The sequence below is a fragment of the Borostomias antarcticus genome (genome assembly GCF_949987555.1).
Source record: "Borostomias antarcticus genome assembly, chromosome: 5".
NCBI classification, from domain to species: Eukaryota; Metazoa; Chordata; class Actinopteri; order Stomiiformes; family Stomiidae; genus Borostomias; species Borostomias antarcticus.
This window is the reverse complement of record NC_140238.1, coordinates 11,826,455-11,842,136: the sequence shown is the minus strand read 5'-3', so window position 1 is coordinate 11,842,136 and position 15,682 is coordinate 11,826,455. Positions and strand designations below refer to the sequence as shown.

Here is a 15,682-nt window from a genome sequence, read left to right as displayed (position 1 = left end):
TTGTGTTGAAGGAACACAACACGTATGCCAGTATTGGCATGTTACATACATGTTATGTATTTGTTATAGTATGGAGTTGCCTGTCTTGCTAGCACTAAAACCAACATAACTGTAGCGTCAAATCCTCAACTTCACTCACAATAATTCAGTCAAGATCCAAACATCTTATATCTGATCAATGTAATAGCCTTTGCAGGCCTAAGACGGTCAAGGTATCGATTATCAGTACATTGACTTGTGCCAGTCTTCATATTATTCCAAATTCTATCCAAATATACACATAATGCTTGTGCATAGTTTCACATAAAGTTTCCAAAAGCGCCTGACAGTGATAATGCAGAGAGCACTCTGGTTTGGCACAGCAGCATATCTGCAGTCCGCTGGCCTGCTCTGCTCTGTCCATGTTTTATGGTTTGACAGTAGTGCGCCGCTGGTGCGCTATTGCGTTTGATTTGGATCAGTGGCGGACTACTTTATGCTACGCACTGTTCTTTCCGTCTGCGGAAGGTTACACGTTGGCCTGCCTCTTTTGTTGACGCTGGGGAAATTGCAGCTCTTTTTGAGACGGGCCTGCTGATTGGTTACAGTAGACCTGCAATGTTCTGCACACTGTACAAGCGTCCGGGATTGGCTACGTTAGATCTGCAATGCGTCAAGCAATGGCGCCGAGGATACCAGCGCAGTTAAAGAAGACGGTGCACATATGCGTTGTAACTGTGTTTATTTGATTGCAATGTAACAAGAATGTTTCCGACAATATTTTTTCCGTTCAGTTTGTCATTCGAGTTTATAGTCCACATCTCCCAGTATGACAGGGGTTTGATTCCTGTCGGAAGGAGCGGTGATCAGCGATTGGTCGCTCAAAAATAAAAAAAAACCTATAGCCTATTTAAGCAGTCGCAGAATTCGAAACGACATGATGGGTCTACCATAATGTGTTCTGTGTACCTATTATGTGGTTTACAGATTGAATGGGGCAAACCATACGATAATTATGAATTCACTTAACTAGGCTATAGGAGAAGGATTAATCAAGTATGCTCAAAAACGAATTATTAAATGAAATTAAATTGTGTTTTTCCTATGAACAAAAACATACACAAACCGGTATATTTTCTATTCTGTATGTTATTATTTTTGAGACTAGAAAATGTTACAAACCAGATATATACCTAATACAGTTGGGGCAGAACGATATCTATAATGCATGCCAATTAAGCGTTGGAAAATATTAAAAGTTGAGCTAAGGGGAAAAGGATCCATTTATCTGTAAGATTGTCCAGTGGCAGTGACATCATTTTAGTGCGACTGTTTACATGCTTGCTGGGAGATGGCTCTGTTTCCAGCGTTTGCAGAATTAGCGAGTAAAAAAGATGATAAAGCGCCTAAAGGTAAGAATCCCATGTATTCATGTATAGAGATGTTGTGCGCGCAGTTACCTGAAATCGCTGTCTTTCTCTACCTACTTTGCTGCCTTGGCTAGCTAGCCACCGAAGTTAGCTAGCGTTATGTGAACGTTAGTTTGAGTTGCTCAACTGCTACCGTTATAAAACCTAACCTGCCAATTCAGTGCGATATGCATGATCCCCTTTACTTGTCCGAGTTTATGTCGTGAATGTAAACCTCAATACAGCGTGGCTAACAGGTGTGTAATAGACATGAGGGTGCAGGCAGGTAGCCTGCCTACTACTACCCCTCAAGACTCAAATATTACGTTGGCTCGCTGCGCTCCACATACTACATAATACAGATCTGCAGCGTACAGTAGGCTAACGTAGTTTACGTGTATCAGCGAGTGTATATCAGCGAAATAACTCATGTGTCTGGCCTTGAAACTACCTACATTTGGAGTGCTGCCAGCCCCAAGCCACTACTATTCAATGAGAAAACAAGACAGAAAAAAAGAGCAGAATGCGTTCACTGTCCGTTTGAATTTGTATAGAGTGTGTAGAATGCACCTAACCTGCACACACTAGCCTATGAGAATTCTGACAACGTTGGACAAGGACCAGACAAACAAGGAAGCTCATAAAGCTCTGAACTGGATTTGAAAAGTAGAAGCTAGGGCTCTTGAGTAGAATGGACTTTTACATTTTAATCATGGGGAACAGTGAAACTGACAGATACAGACTGAACACAGCAGATTAGTGTGGAGGATGAATGGCTCCCTGATGATGATCTCTTGAGTCGAGTACAGCAACAGGCGCATGATCAACAGGAAGATGTCAACCCACACTCCTCATCAACAGCACTGTGTGTTGTCTCCACTACCATCATCAGACAGAGTTGTAGAATGCATTACTAATTCTCTAATCCTCTAAAATTTTAGCCCGATTAGAATAGAGCCATGGCTGCTCTCTGGCTTGTGTTACCTATCTCTGCTGGCCTCAACACACTCTCTCTCCCTCCTTCCCCCATCTCCCCTTTCTCTTTCTGCACGGCCCGATATAGCCGTCACCAGGGCTGATAAATCCTCAGGCTGAAAGCTCCAGAGAGCTAATTGCCATTGATTAACCATTGATCTCTCCTCTGCGCAGAGCTGGGATGGCTGACCAACCAGAGCTTCTGTACGGAGGAGGCTCTCTCCCTCCACCAGCGTGCGCTGGAAAAGGCCAACGAGCCTCAGAAGGACCAGGCAGAATCCAGGTACCGCCGGCTGCTGCTGCTGCCGCATGGTCATCATAATCACACCTAATCGTTAGGCCATTATTACCTCTGCTGCTCTGACGATCGATTGTATTTCGTTGTTCTGGAGATGGAAGAACTCTCTGTTTCTATCCCTCCACACAGCAGCACCGTGGATCTGTTCGTTCTGAGAGCTGGATCTTCTAGTGTGCTAAACTCAATCTTGAAATGTCAGTGTTATGTCTACCTCCAACATGGCATATTGTCCTTGCTCGAACATAGCATAGCGTCTTCAAGTATATAACAGTATTCAGACTTTGCGTTCTGTCTTCTAGGGTGGGTGATCTCATGAGGGTCACGTGTGAGTGTGTGTGTGTTATATTATTTCCTTCCTCCCCAGCAGACTGTTGGCAAGTGAGAAAGAGGAGGAGGAGGACAGGAACGATGTGCTGTCCAAGAAGAGGAAGAAGAAGAAGGAGAAGAAGAAGAAAAAGAAGAAACACAGGAGGAGGAGCAGTGGGTCGGACTCGGACACCGTCTACCCCAGCGACCTGCTGAGAAAGGCCAAGGAGGAGGAGCCTAGGTATGACCCCTGACCCTTGAGAAATGACCGCCTGGAGCTGGGGCCAGTCTCTGAAATCCCCCCCCACACACACACACACTGTATACACACACACACACACACACACATTCTCTCTCTCTCTCTCTCTCTCTCTCTCTCTCTCTCTCTCTCTCTCTCTCTCTCTCTCTGCTCTCAACGACAGAGACTTCATTGAGATTCTCTCCCGTTCCAGTCCTAGCCTACATTTAACGACCTCCACAACTTCATGGGAGTTTTAAATCTATTTTCTGTTCGGAGCTGGAATTTCCTGCAGCAAAATTGGTCAGAAGCAGCCCCCCTTTGAATTAAGTTGAAACGTCAATGCTAACGTGGTGCTTTGACGTTGGTTACATAAACTGACTTCTGTGAATGTGATTAACACTTTTCCAGGGGAATCATGGGACCATACCTTAGGATAGGGGTACCCAATACGTCGATCGTGATCGACCAGTAGATTGAAGAGGCTATGCTGGTAGATCCCAAGCCATTCAAAAGAAAAGCCATAAAAAAGGTGACTTCATGACGCGAGTTGAAGTTGCGTGTGCGGAGGCAAGCAGTCACGTCACCTCTCTTGTCCAAATTAGCAACTTTTTCCTCCTGCTACTTTGTAGATTACAAACATGACCGTTTTGTACTACAGTTTAGCTGAGTATTTTAATGATTTTATTTTATGTGGGCTGATTTTGTCATTGCTTAGGCTTGTACAACTCATTTTATAAAATCTATTTTGAACCATGGCCCTAAAGGGCTGATAGAAGCCTACCAAAATCAATCAGACACTCAAAATAGTCAGGATTATGCAACCCTGGCTGATCCATTCAGTGCAAGTCATCAGAGTGTATTGTGCTGTGTGATTGAGTTATTTAAGTATGCTAAAGAAGACACTGTTCTGACAAGCAAGCTGATTGTTACCTGTTAAGATTGTGTAAGGCAAATATACTGTACAACAAAGTTAACGTTCTACTTCCAGTGTGAAGTAATTGGTAAGGCAAGGCAAGTTTATTTGTATAGCACATTTCAGCAACAAGGCAATTCAAAGTGCTTTACATGAGACATTAAAAGCATCAAGACAAAGGTCATATAAAACAACATGCAAAAAAGCACATTTAAAACAAAATGCAGGAAAAATAAAATACAGGAAAAGTTACAATGCAGTGTGTGAATGAGTAATTCTTTGATTTAATAAAAAGCAGCGGCAAAAAGAAGAGTCTTCCATCTTGATTTAAAAGAACTGAGAGTTGCAGCAGACCTGCAGTTTTCTGGAAGTTTGTTCCAGATACGTGGAGCATACAAACGGAACGCTGCTTCTCCATGTTTTGTTTTAACTCTGGGGATAGAAAGCAGGTCTGTGCCAGACGACCTGAGAGGTCTGGATAGTTCATAACGTAGCAGCAGATCAGAAATATATTTTGGCCCTAAACCATTCAGTGCTTTATAAACCAACAGCAGTATTTTAAAGTCAATTCTTTGACAGATAGGAAGCCAGTGTAAAGACCTCAGAACTGGAGTGATGTTATCCACTTTCTTGACGTTCTGAATCAGCTGCAGCTGTCTGATCGATTTTTTAGAGAAACCTGTAAACACACCGTTACAGTAGTCGAGTCTAATGAAGATAAACGCATGGACACATTTTTCCAGATCCTGCTGAGACATAAATCCTTGATATATTCTTCAGGTAATAGTAGGCTGACTTTGTAATTGTCTTAATGTGACTGTTGAAATTCAGGTCTGAGTCCATGACTACACCAAGATTTCTGGCTTCGTTTGTGGTTTTTAGCATTACTGATTGGAGCTGAGCGCTTACTTTTAATCATTCTTCTTTGGCTCCACAGACAATTACCTCAGTTTTATTTTTGTTTAGTTGAAGAAAGTTCTGGCACATCCAATCGTTGATTTGTTCAATGCACTTACTCAGCACTTGTATGGGATTATAGTCCCCTGGTGATATGGTGAGTGTCCCTACTCGCTATACCTGCCGCCACTCACATGTTCACTTACCTTATGTGCCCAATTCTGTCATACCAAATGAGAGGGGACGTGTTACAGCAGTGAGGGTACTCCGTGGGTAATTTGTAGAATTATAATTACATTAAATGTATGTAGACATAGAGTTTGAATAGCAGGAAGAGCTGTACTGTACCAGTGAGGGTTCTAGTCCCCCACGGTCAGTTAGTCCTCATCTGCAGTCTAAATCTGCTGACCGCGACTTACTGACCCTAGCCTCCTTCAGAATGCTCTAACATAGGCCAATAACTGAGGTGACATCAGTTAAACATCACCGACTGATTGAGCGTTGTCTCAATACTCTCTTGATTCTGCCTCCTCTGCACTAACATGAATAAATTTGTGTGTCGTCTGCATAGCTATGGTAGCATATTTTGTTGTTTTCCATAATATGAGCTAGTGAGAGCATGTAAATGTTGAACAGAAGAGGCCCCAGAATGGAGCTGGTCATTTTAAAAGTAGCTCACAACTCAAAAAAGTGTGGGCAACCCTGCATTAGGATCTAGCCAGCGCAGTGTTCTGAGTGTTAGGATTGACTCTCACTCTGCTTTGATGTGAAGTCTGTCCTGCCTCCTCCTCCAGCCAGCCGCCCCCCCAGGCCCCGAGCCAGGCCCAGCTAGAGGGCAGCTTTGTGTGGCTGGATGACCTCCAGAGCCCCCCTGCTCGCCCCTTCTGCCTGGACCGCAAGGCAGACCCCGCCAACTGGGAGTACAAGTCCCTGTACAGGGGGGACATCGCCAGGTGAGCTCACCCCTCTCAGTCCTCCTAAAACATCACCCCCGTTCCTCCTCCTCTTCTGAACCCTCACCCCTCTCCTCCCTCTCCCACGCTCTCCTCTTCTCTCTTCTCTCTCCCTCTCTTCTCCCTCTCCCTCTCTCCTCCTCTTCTCCCCCTCTCCTCCCCCCAGGTACCGTAGGAAGGGGGAGTCCTCTCTCGGTCTGGACCCTCGCAGGCAGGCGGTCAGCTGGGCGGAGTCAGACAGGAAGCGGTCCGACAGGAACAGGAAGCAGAACGAACGCTACTTCTCCTCCTCCGCCCGCCCCCTGCTGAGAGCCCCACCCATCCCCAGCCTGCCCGGGGGGGCGGAGCCAGTGCCCGGCGCCACCGCGGCCTCCTTCATCCCCCTGCCGCCCAATGCTGCTGAGGGCGGGGCTGCGGGGACGTCGGGATCCGCCCCGGGGCGGGTAACTTGGGCCAACCCCCTGGGGGTGTACGATGACTCCACCTCCCTCTGGCTGCAGGGGCGTGGCCAGGCAGACAAGGGGTGTGGCCAGGACCCCCCCAAAGATGGGGACGGCGTCGCCGCCCTGCTGGCTGAGAGGGTGGAGGACTTCAACAGGAGGCTGAGGGAGACGCCCACAGACACCCAGCTCTGGCTGCAGTTCCTCAACTTCCAGGTAAGCTGAGTACCTGGTTAGCTGGTACACTGGTTACATGGTACACTGGTTACATGGTATGCTGGTGACCTGGTTAGCTGGTTACCTTGTTAGCTGGTTACCTTGTTAGCTGGTTATTTGGTAAGCTGGTTACCTGGTTAACTGGTTACATTGTTGGCTGGTTACATGGTTACCTGGTTAGCTCGTTACATGGCATGCTGGTTACCTGGTTACATGGTACGCTGGTTACATGGTTAGCTGGTGACATGGTTAGCTGGTTACATGGTTAACAGATTAGCTGTTTAATTGGTGAACTGGTGAGCTGTTTAATTGGTTAACTGGTTAGGAATTGACTGATTGACTACTCATTGCCATCGTTACTGACTTTCTCTCTCACCTCTCTCACCCTTCCTCCCTTTTCTCTCTTCTACCTCTCCTTTCTCCCCCCATCCCTCTCTCCCTCTCTGTGTCTCAGGACGAGCTGTGGGAGGCGGGAGGCGCAGCGTTCCAGGGGTCCGATGGTGAGGCGGGCCGTGGCGGGCGGTCGGTGCGAGCCTCCGTGGAGAGGAAGCTGTGCATCGTGGAGCGCGCAGTGGAGACCAACCCCGGCTGCGTGGCCCTGCAGCTGGAGAGGCTGCGTCTGAGCCGGGAGCTCTGGGAGCCTGCCAGGCTGCAGAAGGAGTGGAGGAAGCTGGTGTTCCTGCACCCCAACAGCGCCCCCCTGTGGCGGGAGTACCTGCTGTTCGCGCAGAGCCACTTCAGTGCCTTCTCCGTCTCCAGGGTGAACGCCGCCTACGGGAAGTGCCTGAGCACGCTCTCCGCCGTGCAGGACGGGAGTATGGTGTCACATCCTGCCCTCCCCGGCACCCAGGAAAGCATGCTGGGTAAATGAGTTCACATTGCTGATACTGCTCATACGCTAGACTACAGGTCTCTCTGTTTCTCTGTCTTTTTCTATCTCTCTTTCTCCCAGTCTCTCTCTCTCTCTCTCTGCTTCTGTCTGTCTTCTTCTGTTTCCCAGCCCCTCTCTCTGTCTGTTTCTCTGCTCTCTGCACACAGCATGATGTAGGCTTGGTGTAGAGCTGATGTTTTGTAGCCTGGCTTCCCCAGACCCAATTCACAAAGATGCGAAGGGTCTGGAGCTTCTGAATTTATTTTCGATTTCCGAGGGGCGTCAATAACAGTCTCAGACCAAAATGCCTCTGGACGCAATAGGGTAGACCTACAACCAATCAGAGCAACGAAAACGTGGGTTAGTCATTGTATCATCGTATTAAATGAGTACAGTCGTTGTATCAACCCGCCCCATATTAGATGAACGGTTGTGACTAGCAGTCTGAATGGGAGCATGACCAGACTGATCTGCAGAGAGAAACAGAATGTGAGCTCACGTGATCAGGATGGTGACGCCAGGCTAGAGCTGATGTAAACAACTGATGGAGATATTAGCCCAGCAGAGCAGGCTGGATCAGGTGTTGCTGTGTGCATACTGTCTGTCCTGCACCATCCATCCACCTGGTGGTGCCACTGGTCTGGCTGGCTGACTGGTTAGAGTGGACCGGTGAGGAGGAGAGAGGAAAGATGGTGGGTGGATGGAGGGATGGAGGGAGGTTGAGAAGCAAGAGGAGGTGAAGGGAGGATGGAACGAAGGTGGAGGATGGAGAGAGGGAGGGAGGAGAGTGAGGGTGGGTGGGTGGGTGGATGGGTAAATGTGAGGAGTGGGCAGAGATAGATTGCAGGGCCTGGCTCTGGAGCTGTTCTACCACAGGCTCTCTCCATCTCCACTCCTGGACACCGGCGCCATCTAGTGTTCAAACAGGAACATTGCAGCCTGTGTATACAACAGAGCATAGATACTTGTATATAAAACCAGCTGCACCATGTAGAGAATTCCAGATCCAGAAGGGGCTGATTACCCAGAGCCAGATTAGGCTCAGTTCTAGATGAATAATTATGACCTCAGATTAATAATTAAGAGAGTAATAAAGGATTATGAGAACCATATTACCGCGGGACAGGGGATTTGATTGGCCTGTTAAATATTTCATTCTGGAGAGATTATTTGGTTTTATGCTTCTCTCTCGCTCGGTTGCTCGGAGTGTTGCTCTGAAACACCAGAAGATGCTGGAATGGATGTTTAATGAGTCTGTCTCGCTCTCTCTCCCTCCCTTCCTCCCTCCTTCTCTCACCCTCTCTCTATCTCCCTCCCTCTCTCCCCTCTCTCTATCTCCCTCCCTCTCTCCCCCTCCCTCTCCCTCTCTCCCTCCCTCTCTCTCTCTCTCTCTCCCCCGTCCTCAGACATCTTCATTCAGCAGTGTCATTTCCTGCGGCAGGCAGGTCACTCAGAGAAGTCCACCTGTCTGTTCCAGGCTCTGCTGGACTTCACCTTCTTCAAACCAGACAGTGTCAAAGACCTGCCTACCAGACAGCAGGTACACACACACACACGCATACAAACACACACTCACACATGCACGCACACGCACACACACACACACACACACACGCACGCACACACAAACTCAAGCGCACACTCACACACAGTGTGTGTGTGCAAGTGGATTCTCTAGACAGTGACTGTTTATCTTCTGTCTCCGGTATCGTGATAACACATATCCCCTTCTCTAATGAGACCTCACACTGTGTGTGTGTGAGTCTGAGTGTGTGTGAGAGAGAGTGAGTGAGACAGAGACAAAGTCAAAGACGTGATCACGCATGTTAACTGCTCTAATGAACACCACGTACCTCCATGGGTGGGCATGGTAAACACATCATTATCATTCATTACCTAACAAGATCATCAACCCTTTGTGTGTGTGTTTGTGGGTTTGTGTGTGTGTGTGTGTGTGTGTGTGTATATATATGTGTGTGTGTGCGCGCGCGCACGCGTGTGCGTGGTGCGTGCGTGCGTGCGTGTGTGTCCAGGTGGAGTTCTTTGAGCCGTTCTGGGACAGCGGGGAGCCCAGGGTGGGGGAGAGGGCCGCCAGGGGCTGGAAGGCTTGGATGCTGCAGCAGGAGAGAGGAGGCTGGCTGCTCCCTAATACAGGTAACACACACACAGCCCGGACCTTCCTATCTTTGTGGGGACCGCCTAAACCTAACCCTTACCCTAAACCCTAAATATAACCCTAAACATAACCTTTGACTCTTCACCCTGACCCTAACCCTGTCCTTAACCCTAAACCTAAAACCCCAGAAAACCACCAAAAACTAACCCTAAACCTAAGACTAAACATAACCTCTGAACCTTAAACCTAACCCTTATTGTACCCTTTGACCCTAAAATTAACCCTAAACTTGTGAGGACACACACACACACACACGGTGTGAGGTCTCATTAGAGTAGAGGACGTGTGTTATCACAATACCGTACACAGAAGATAAACAGTCACTGTCTCGAAAATCCACACATCCAGTGTCCCCACAAGAGACCACATTTCTTGTTTAACTATTCTTTGTATAGTTAATGTGAAAGCACGCATGCGCGCACACACACACACACACACACACACACACACGAGCATTGCACTGTATCTTGTACTTATGACAAATAAGCATGATTGATTCCTTGAATCCAGCCTCTAACCTCGGTGACTGAATGGTGTGTGGCAGATGAGGATGATGAGGATGATGATGAAGATCAGGAGGCGGAGCTGAAGGATAAGACCTGGCCGAGGTGGAGGATCTGGTTGGATGTGGAGATGTCCCGCGAGGCCAGCCACTGGTTGCCCTGGAGGCCGGACAAAGCCAAGGGCCAATCAGTGGAGGACTGTGAGGACCCAGACAGACAGGTATTGGCTGAGACCTGTGGTCACGTGCTTGTGTCTAATGAACTCTCAAGACTGGGTGTATCTGTCTGTATTCACTGTCAACATACCTCTTCTGCTGTCTCAATCCCTCTGTTTTTCTCACCATCTGACCTCTCCTTCTCCCTCTCCCACTTTCTTCTCTCCTTCTCTCCCTCCCTCTCCGTCTCCCTCCCTCCCTCTCTCTCCCTCCCTCCATCCCTCTCTCTCTCCCTCCCTCCATCCCTCCCTCTCTCCATCCCTCCACCTCCCCCTCTGTCCCTTCATCCCTCTCTCTCCCCAGGTTTTGTTTGATGACATTGGTTCATCTCTTATACGTGTGATTGGTCCGGAGCTGCAGCTGCGCCTGGTGCTCCACTTCCTGCAGTTCCTGGGTGTGCCAGTGGGGGTGCCAGATTGCGCCCCATCTCACGGTGCCCCCTGGCAGAGCCTGCTACTGGAGGACCTGTCTCTGTTGGGAGAGGAGGAGGGGCCCCAGCCCACGCTCACAGCGTACCACCTTCCCACCCCGCTGGTCGTTCCCGTGGGTCACATGACCACCCTGCAAGGCGCCAGGAAGTGGGCAGGTCTCGGGAAACAGGGGGAGGAGTTTCTGACCGACATGTTCCAGATGCTCCTCCCCTTGTTCCCCGCTGAACACAGGGCGGTGCTGTATCTCTGCTGGCTGCGCTACGAGAAACTCAAGGTAAAAGGGAGGCCTCTCCTCTTTCTCTCTCTCTCTCCTTCCTCTCCCTCCCCCTCCTCTCCCTCTCTTCTCTCTCTTTCCACTCCTCTCTCTCTCCTTCCTCTCCTCTTCCTCCTCTCCCTTTCTTCTCTCTCTCTTTCCTCTCCTCTTTTCTATTCATTGAGTGACAGAACTGGGACAGTGGGAGGTTTCAGGGCTAGAACACTTGTTTGTAAACCAACAGAAAGGAAATCAGTACTACTACTCTACTACTACTTTACCGCAAATGTGTACACGTGCTACAGTACTTCCAAAGTGCTACTATACTATAGTACTTCTTAGGGCTGGCCTGAGTAATTTGACTATTCCACTATTCGTTCGGTAGGTTGGTATACAGGGTTCAATTTAGCATTCAGAGTATTCATTTTTTGTCCCGATACTCACAACCAATACTAACGTCGTCATAACCTTTGAGTTACTCGCGAAAAGTGCAACTGAACAGAAGCTGATTTCATGCTTGTGTTTTCTCCCTCAAAACACTCTCTGCGGGTCTCTGGTTAGGGCTGTCAATTTAAGAAGCATTTTCGCCTCTCTCTCCTCCGCTCCGGTGCTGTGGCTGTCACACAAACACACACACACACACATACACACACACGCACACTTGTGTGCGGGGCAGCACCCCGGGGCAGAGTGGAGTAGACAGATGCGAAAATGCTTCTTAAATTGACTACCCTGACCCAGCTACTAGCTTGCTATTTAGCAAGAATAGCCTATATTATTTTTCCTTTGTGGTTCAACACAAGCACGTTGTTAGGGCAAGAGTTGGAGCGAGAAAAGCATGGACTAGGATGACGTAGCCTACATTTGGTAGCCAACAGCGAAAAACATTTTTTAAGCCATTTCATGTTTTGATTGCTCTTGGTAGACTATTATCAGCCTCTAGTTTATCGTGTAACAAAATAGATTTTTATAAAAATGAATTGGAAGTGGTTTTCAAATGTTTATGGATGTAGCCAGAATGCGAAAAAAACATTTTTTTAATACTTTAAAATACTTGTCAGAACGTGAAAGTGAAATCTAAACTTGGGCAAACTAACAAGTCATGAACAAATACTCAGCTAGCAAGCTAAGCAATCTCGCAAGCTTACAATCTGCAAGTAGCAGGAGGCAAAAGTTGCACAACAAGGGAATGACGGTGTCTCCTCCTCGCCTCCCCAGGTGCTGCGCTGTGTGCGGAGCGGCAACAGGAAGCGCCTGCGCGCCCAGGGTAGGCGGAGCAAGCGCGTGGCCAAGTGCCTGCTGAAGGAGCCGGAGAACCGCGGCCGCCTGGCGCTCTGGCGTGAGTACGCCCACCTGGAGTGGCTCCTGGGCAACCTGGCCGACGCCCGCAAGGTGTTCGACACCGCCCTGGGGATGGGCGTAGCCGGGGGGCTGGCCGACTCCGCCCTCTGCCACCTGTGCCTGCTGTATGCCCAGTTGGAAGTGGCGGAAGGGGCGGGGTCGGCGGCGGTGTACTTATTGACCAAGCTGGCGGAGGGGGGCGGCTACACGGCGTTCTCAGGGCAGCTGGCCCCTGTAGCGGTGCTGAAGGCAAGGAGGGCCTATGAGCTAGCCCTGGACAGCTGCCTGACCAGCCTGGAGAGGCAGGTGGACCAGGGGCAGGAGACGGCCGGCCTGGGACGGTTCAACCAGCCCAGCCTGGTGTCTGGTCTGGTGGGGTGCTATGCCCTGTTTCAATACCTGACGGTGGGGGTGGAGGCAGCTGAGGCTGTGTACGGCCTGGCCAAGGAGAGGCTAGGCGGGCTCCACTCCAGGGCCTGCCAGGCTAACGCTAACAGCGACGCTAGCCAGGTTGGCAAGGCTAACGTGAACGGTGATCCTAGCCATGCTAACGGCGCTAACAACGAGGAGGCTAGCCAGCTAGCCACGGAGTGCGAGTCCCTGGCCGTCCAGCGGGCGGCTCTCCTGCGCCATCACACCAGCACCAGCGTGTTCCCCCTGCGGCCCCTGAGGGAGGCCCTGACCTCATCCCTGCAGCTCCACCCCTCCAGCGCCCCCCTGTGGCGGCTGTACGTGCAGGTGGAGAACCGCTACCATAGCGCCGGCCGCGCACGCAGGTTCTACCACCGCATCTCTAGGGGCAACGCCTGCGTGGTGCCCCACCTTTTCGCCATCAGCGCCGAGCAGCGCAGGAAGCAGCTGCTGGACTCCGCCCTCAGGTGAGAGGATGATGGGGAGGTGTCATTTTGGGGGACATGCTGTCCGAGTGTAGGAAGGACTCTGTAAGCTGTGTGAGATGGATGCTGTGTGAACCACCTTCATCTTCATCATCTTTCTCAACATCATCACATTCTCAACATCATCACAATTGCGCATTCTACCGGTCAATAATTTCTCGATAATTGACTGACGTCAGGGCAACTGAGCAATATTGACCACTGCTTAGGGCAACACGTCTATGGGCGACAGTTGAAAGTTGCCGAACATTCTAAACAATACCAGTTTGGCTGTTGTAGCCTGAAATTATGTCTGAAAACGCCCGTTGCCCAAGCACACGGAACCATGTCGCTGGCGTAATAAAAAGTGTAAGCCTATAGTATTAATGTCGTTGGTAAGTAGCCGTGTATTAAGCGGGATAACGTATGGCCAGCTGGTCATTATCGGAAAATAAAAGCCAGACAATGCGTTCGGATCCCCGAGGCGAATCCGTTATCCCTTACTGTACATACTGATGATATATGATACAACCATAGATTCTAAATAATGTTAGCTAGCTAGCTGTATAGTGCTGAGCACTCTCCCAGTGTGTTCTCAGCAGCTGTGCGATTGGCACTGTTTAGCTACATCCAGCTTGTTGGTGGACACACCTGTGGAGTATCAGCATGGTGGTGTGTGTTATGACCGAGCCCTACAGTTACTTTGTTCCTGGGCTGTCTCTCCGTTTCTGCAGGTCTGGTTCCCATGGAGATGTGCTGCCTGCCCTTCCGGAAAACGGCCTTAGCAACCGTATCCGCTCACTGTTCGAGAATGCCTTGGCGACGGAGCAAGGGGCTCACTGTCCACTGCTGTGGAGGATGTACATGCACTTCCTGGTAAAATAGGAAACACTTCCTGTTACACCTGTGGTTGTGTGTGTATACAAGATGCCTTGTTTTTATTTGTGTGTGTGTGTTTACATGTGTATTTATTTATTTGTGTGTGTGTGTGTTGTCCAGGTGTCTGAGGGGAATGTGGAGAGAGCCAGGGGTATCTTCTACAAGGCTCTGCAGGATGTCCCCTGGGCTAAGGTCAACACTGATACACTACTTACTACTGCATGTGTGGAACCTTTTGCACTGTAATATTCCACCTGATAAAAATATTCACTGTGTGTGTGTGTGGTCCAGGGTGTGTACATGGACGCGGTGCGTCTGTTCCCGGAGTGTGTTCAGGAGTTTTTGGACCTGATGACAGAGAAGGAGCTGAGACTGAGGCTGCCCATGGAAGAGATAGACATCCTGCTGGAGGACTGACATATCCCACAATGCACTGCTGCCAAGCCTGTCCATGCAGGAGGTAGAAGTTCTGCTGGAGGACCAACACATCCCACATGCACTGCTGCTGGGGGATTGAGGATCCCACACTGCCAGTGATTGACAATAAAAACAGATGGAATATGTGAAAATGTTCATTCAGAAATATCCATATTTTGATGGATTGAATATTGTATCTATTACTTTAAACTTCTTATGAAATAAATGTTTACTTTTTATAAAGGTGGAATCTGATATGTATTCTACTACAGTTTAATCTACTAGACAGTTTGTTGCCTCGGAGGTATTCCAGACAGCAGGTTTAGTGAAAACTGAGTTTGTTAACCGTGACATGAGGGTACACTGGGTTTTCCATTCCAGGGAGAGGTATTGTGATTGGTTTAAAGATATACAGCATATATGGCATTTTCCCCTATCAGATTGAGAAGGTGAGTTCAATCTGAAAATGGTGTGCATTGTTTTGAACTACATGTTTGATGGGTGTTAGCCAATCAGCAGGATGTTCCAACGCACCACCATTTCTGTTTCAATAAACGTTGGCTCTGTGGTTGGAGAGAAGATGGACAATCTGGTGCCCATGACAGAGAAGGACCCTGGGAAAGCTGCTGTCCATCATGGACAAGGCCACCCACTGCACACCACCATAGTGAAGCCGTGTTAATTTTGACAGCAAAGTTTGATTGTCTTTTGACTAAAATGCCATTTAGTTTGTCATTTTTTTATTTTAGTTTTTAGTCATATATTAGTCATCCATCAGGAATCCTTAGCTCTTTGTCACGCAAAACTAGAAACAGCTACCAGCAGGTTGTTTAAATCCCCTTGGCAATAAAATTATCTTATTTATAGCATCCATGTTGTTTCCATATTACGGCTTAAAAGCTCATGAACACACCGGGACCAAACTCTGGAAATTGGACCATCCGAGTAGCATGTGAATGCAGCATTAGTCTCAGATCGGATTAGGGGAGGAGTCTGGAATCGGTTCCACTGATTGGGCAGTGATAAACGAATGACAAGGTTTATTACCAAAACCTACAGTTCAAACCCTAGCCTGGGGTCTATTTGCTTTGCAG

At 48.8% G+C, this 15,682-nt stretch overlaps 1 protein-coding gene across 2 annotated transcripts; it reads left to right on the top strand.

Moving 5' to 3' along the window:
* Positions 1 to 1,329: 1,329 nt before the first annotated feature.
* nrde2 (NRDE-2, necessary for RNA interference, domain containing) lies at positions 1,330 to 14,626 on the top strand. 2 transcript variants are annotated; one of them, XM_084438671.1, is made up of 14 exons: positions 1,330 to 1,391; positions 2,538 to 2,646; positions 3,029 to 3,208; positions 5,813 to 5,971; positions 6,138 to 6,627; positions 7,082 to 7,490; positions 8,905 to 9,038; positions 9,532 to 9,652; positions 10,219 to 10,397; positions 10,696 to 11,097; positions 12,295 to 13,295; positions 14,027 to 14,168; positions 14,292 to 14,363; positions 14,463 to 14,626. In XM_084438671.1, exons 1-14 carry the CDS (start codon positions 1,331 to 1,333, stop codon positions 14,586 to 14,588), a joined length of 3,585 nt encoding a protein of 1,194 aa, XP_084294797.1. In that variant the 5' UTR covers position 1,330; the 3' UTR covers positions 14,589 to 14,626. The 2 variants fall into 2 exon arrangements, with proteins under 2 accessions (XP_084294797.1, XP_084294796.1); XM_084438670.1 differs by having other exon boundaries at positions 3,026 to 3,208.
* Positions 14,627 to 15,682: the final 1,056 nt, after the last annotated feature.

Coding starts and splice junctions, on each gene's coding strand:
- nrde2 (XM_084438670.1), top strand. CDS start 1,331: ATGGCTCTGTTTCCAGCGTTTGCAGAATTAGCGAGTAAAAAAGATGAT. Junction 2,647..3,025: donor AAGGACCAGGCAGAATCCAG/GTACCGCCGGCT, acceptor CTTCCTCCCCAG/CAGACTGTTGGCAAGTGAGA. Junction 10,398..10,695: donor GTGAGGACCCAGACAGACAG/GTATTGGCTGAG, acceptor CTCTCTCCCCAG/GTTTTGTTTGATGACATTGG.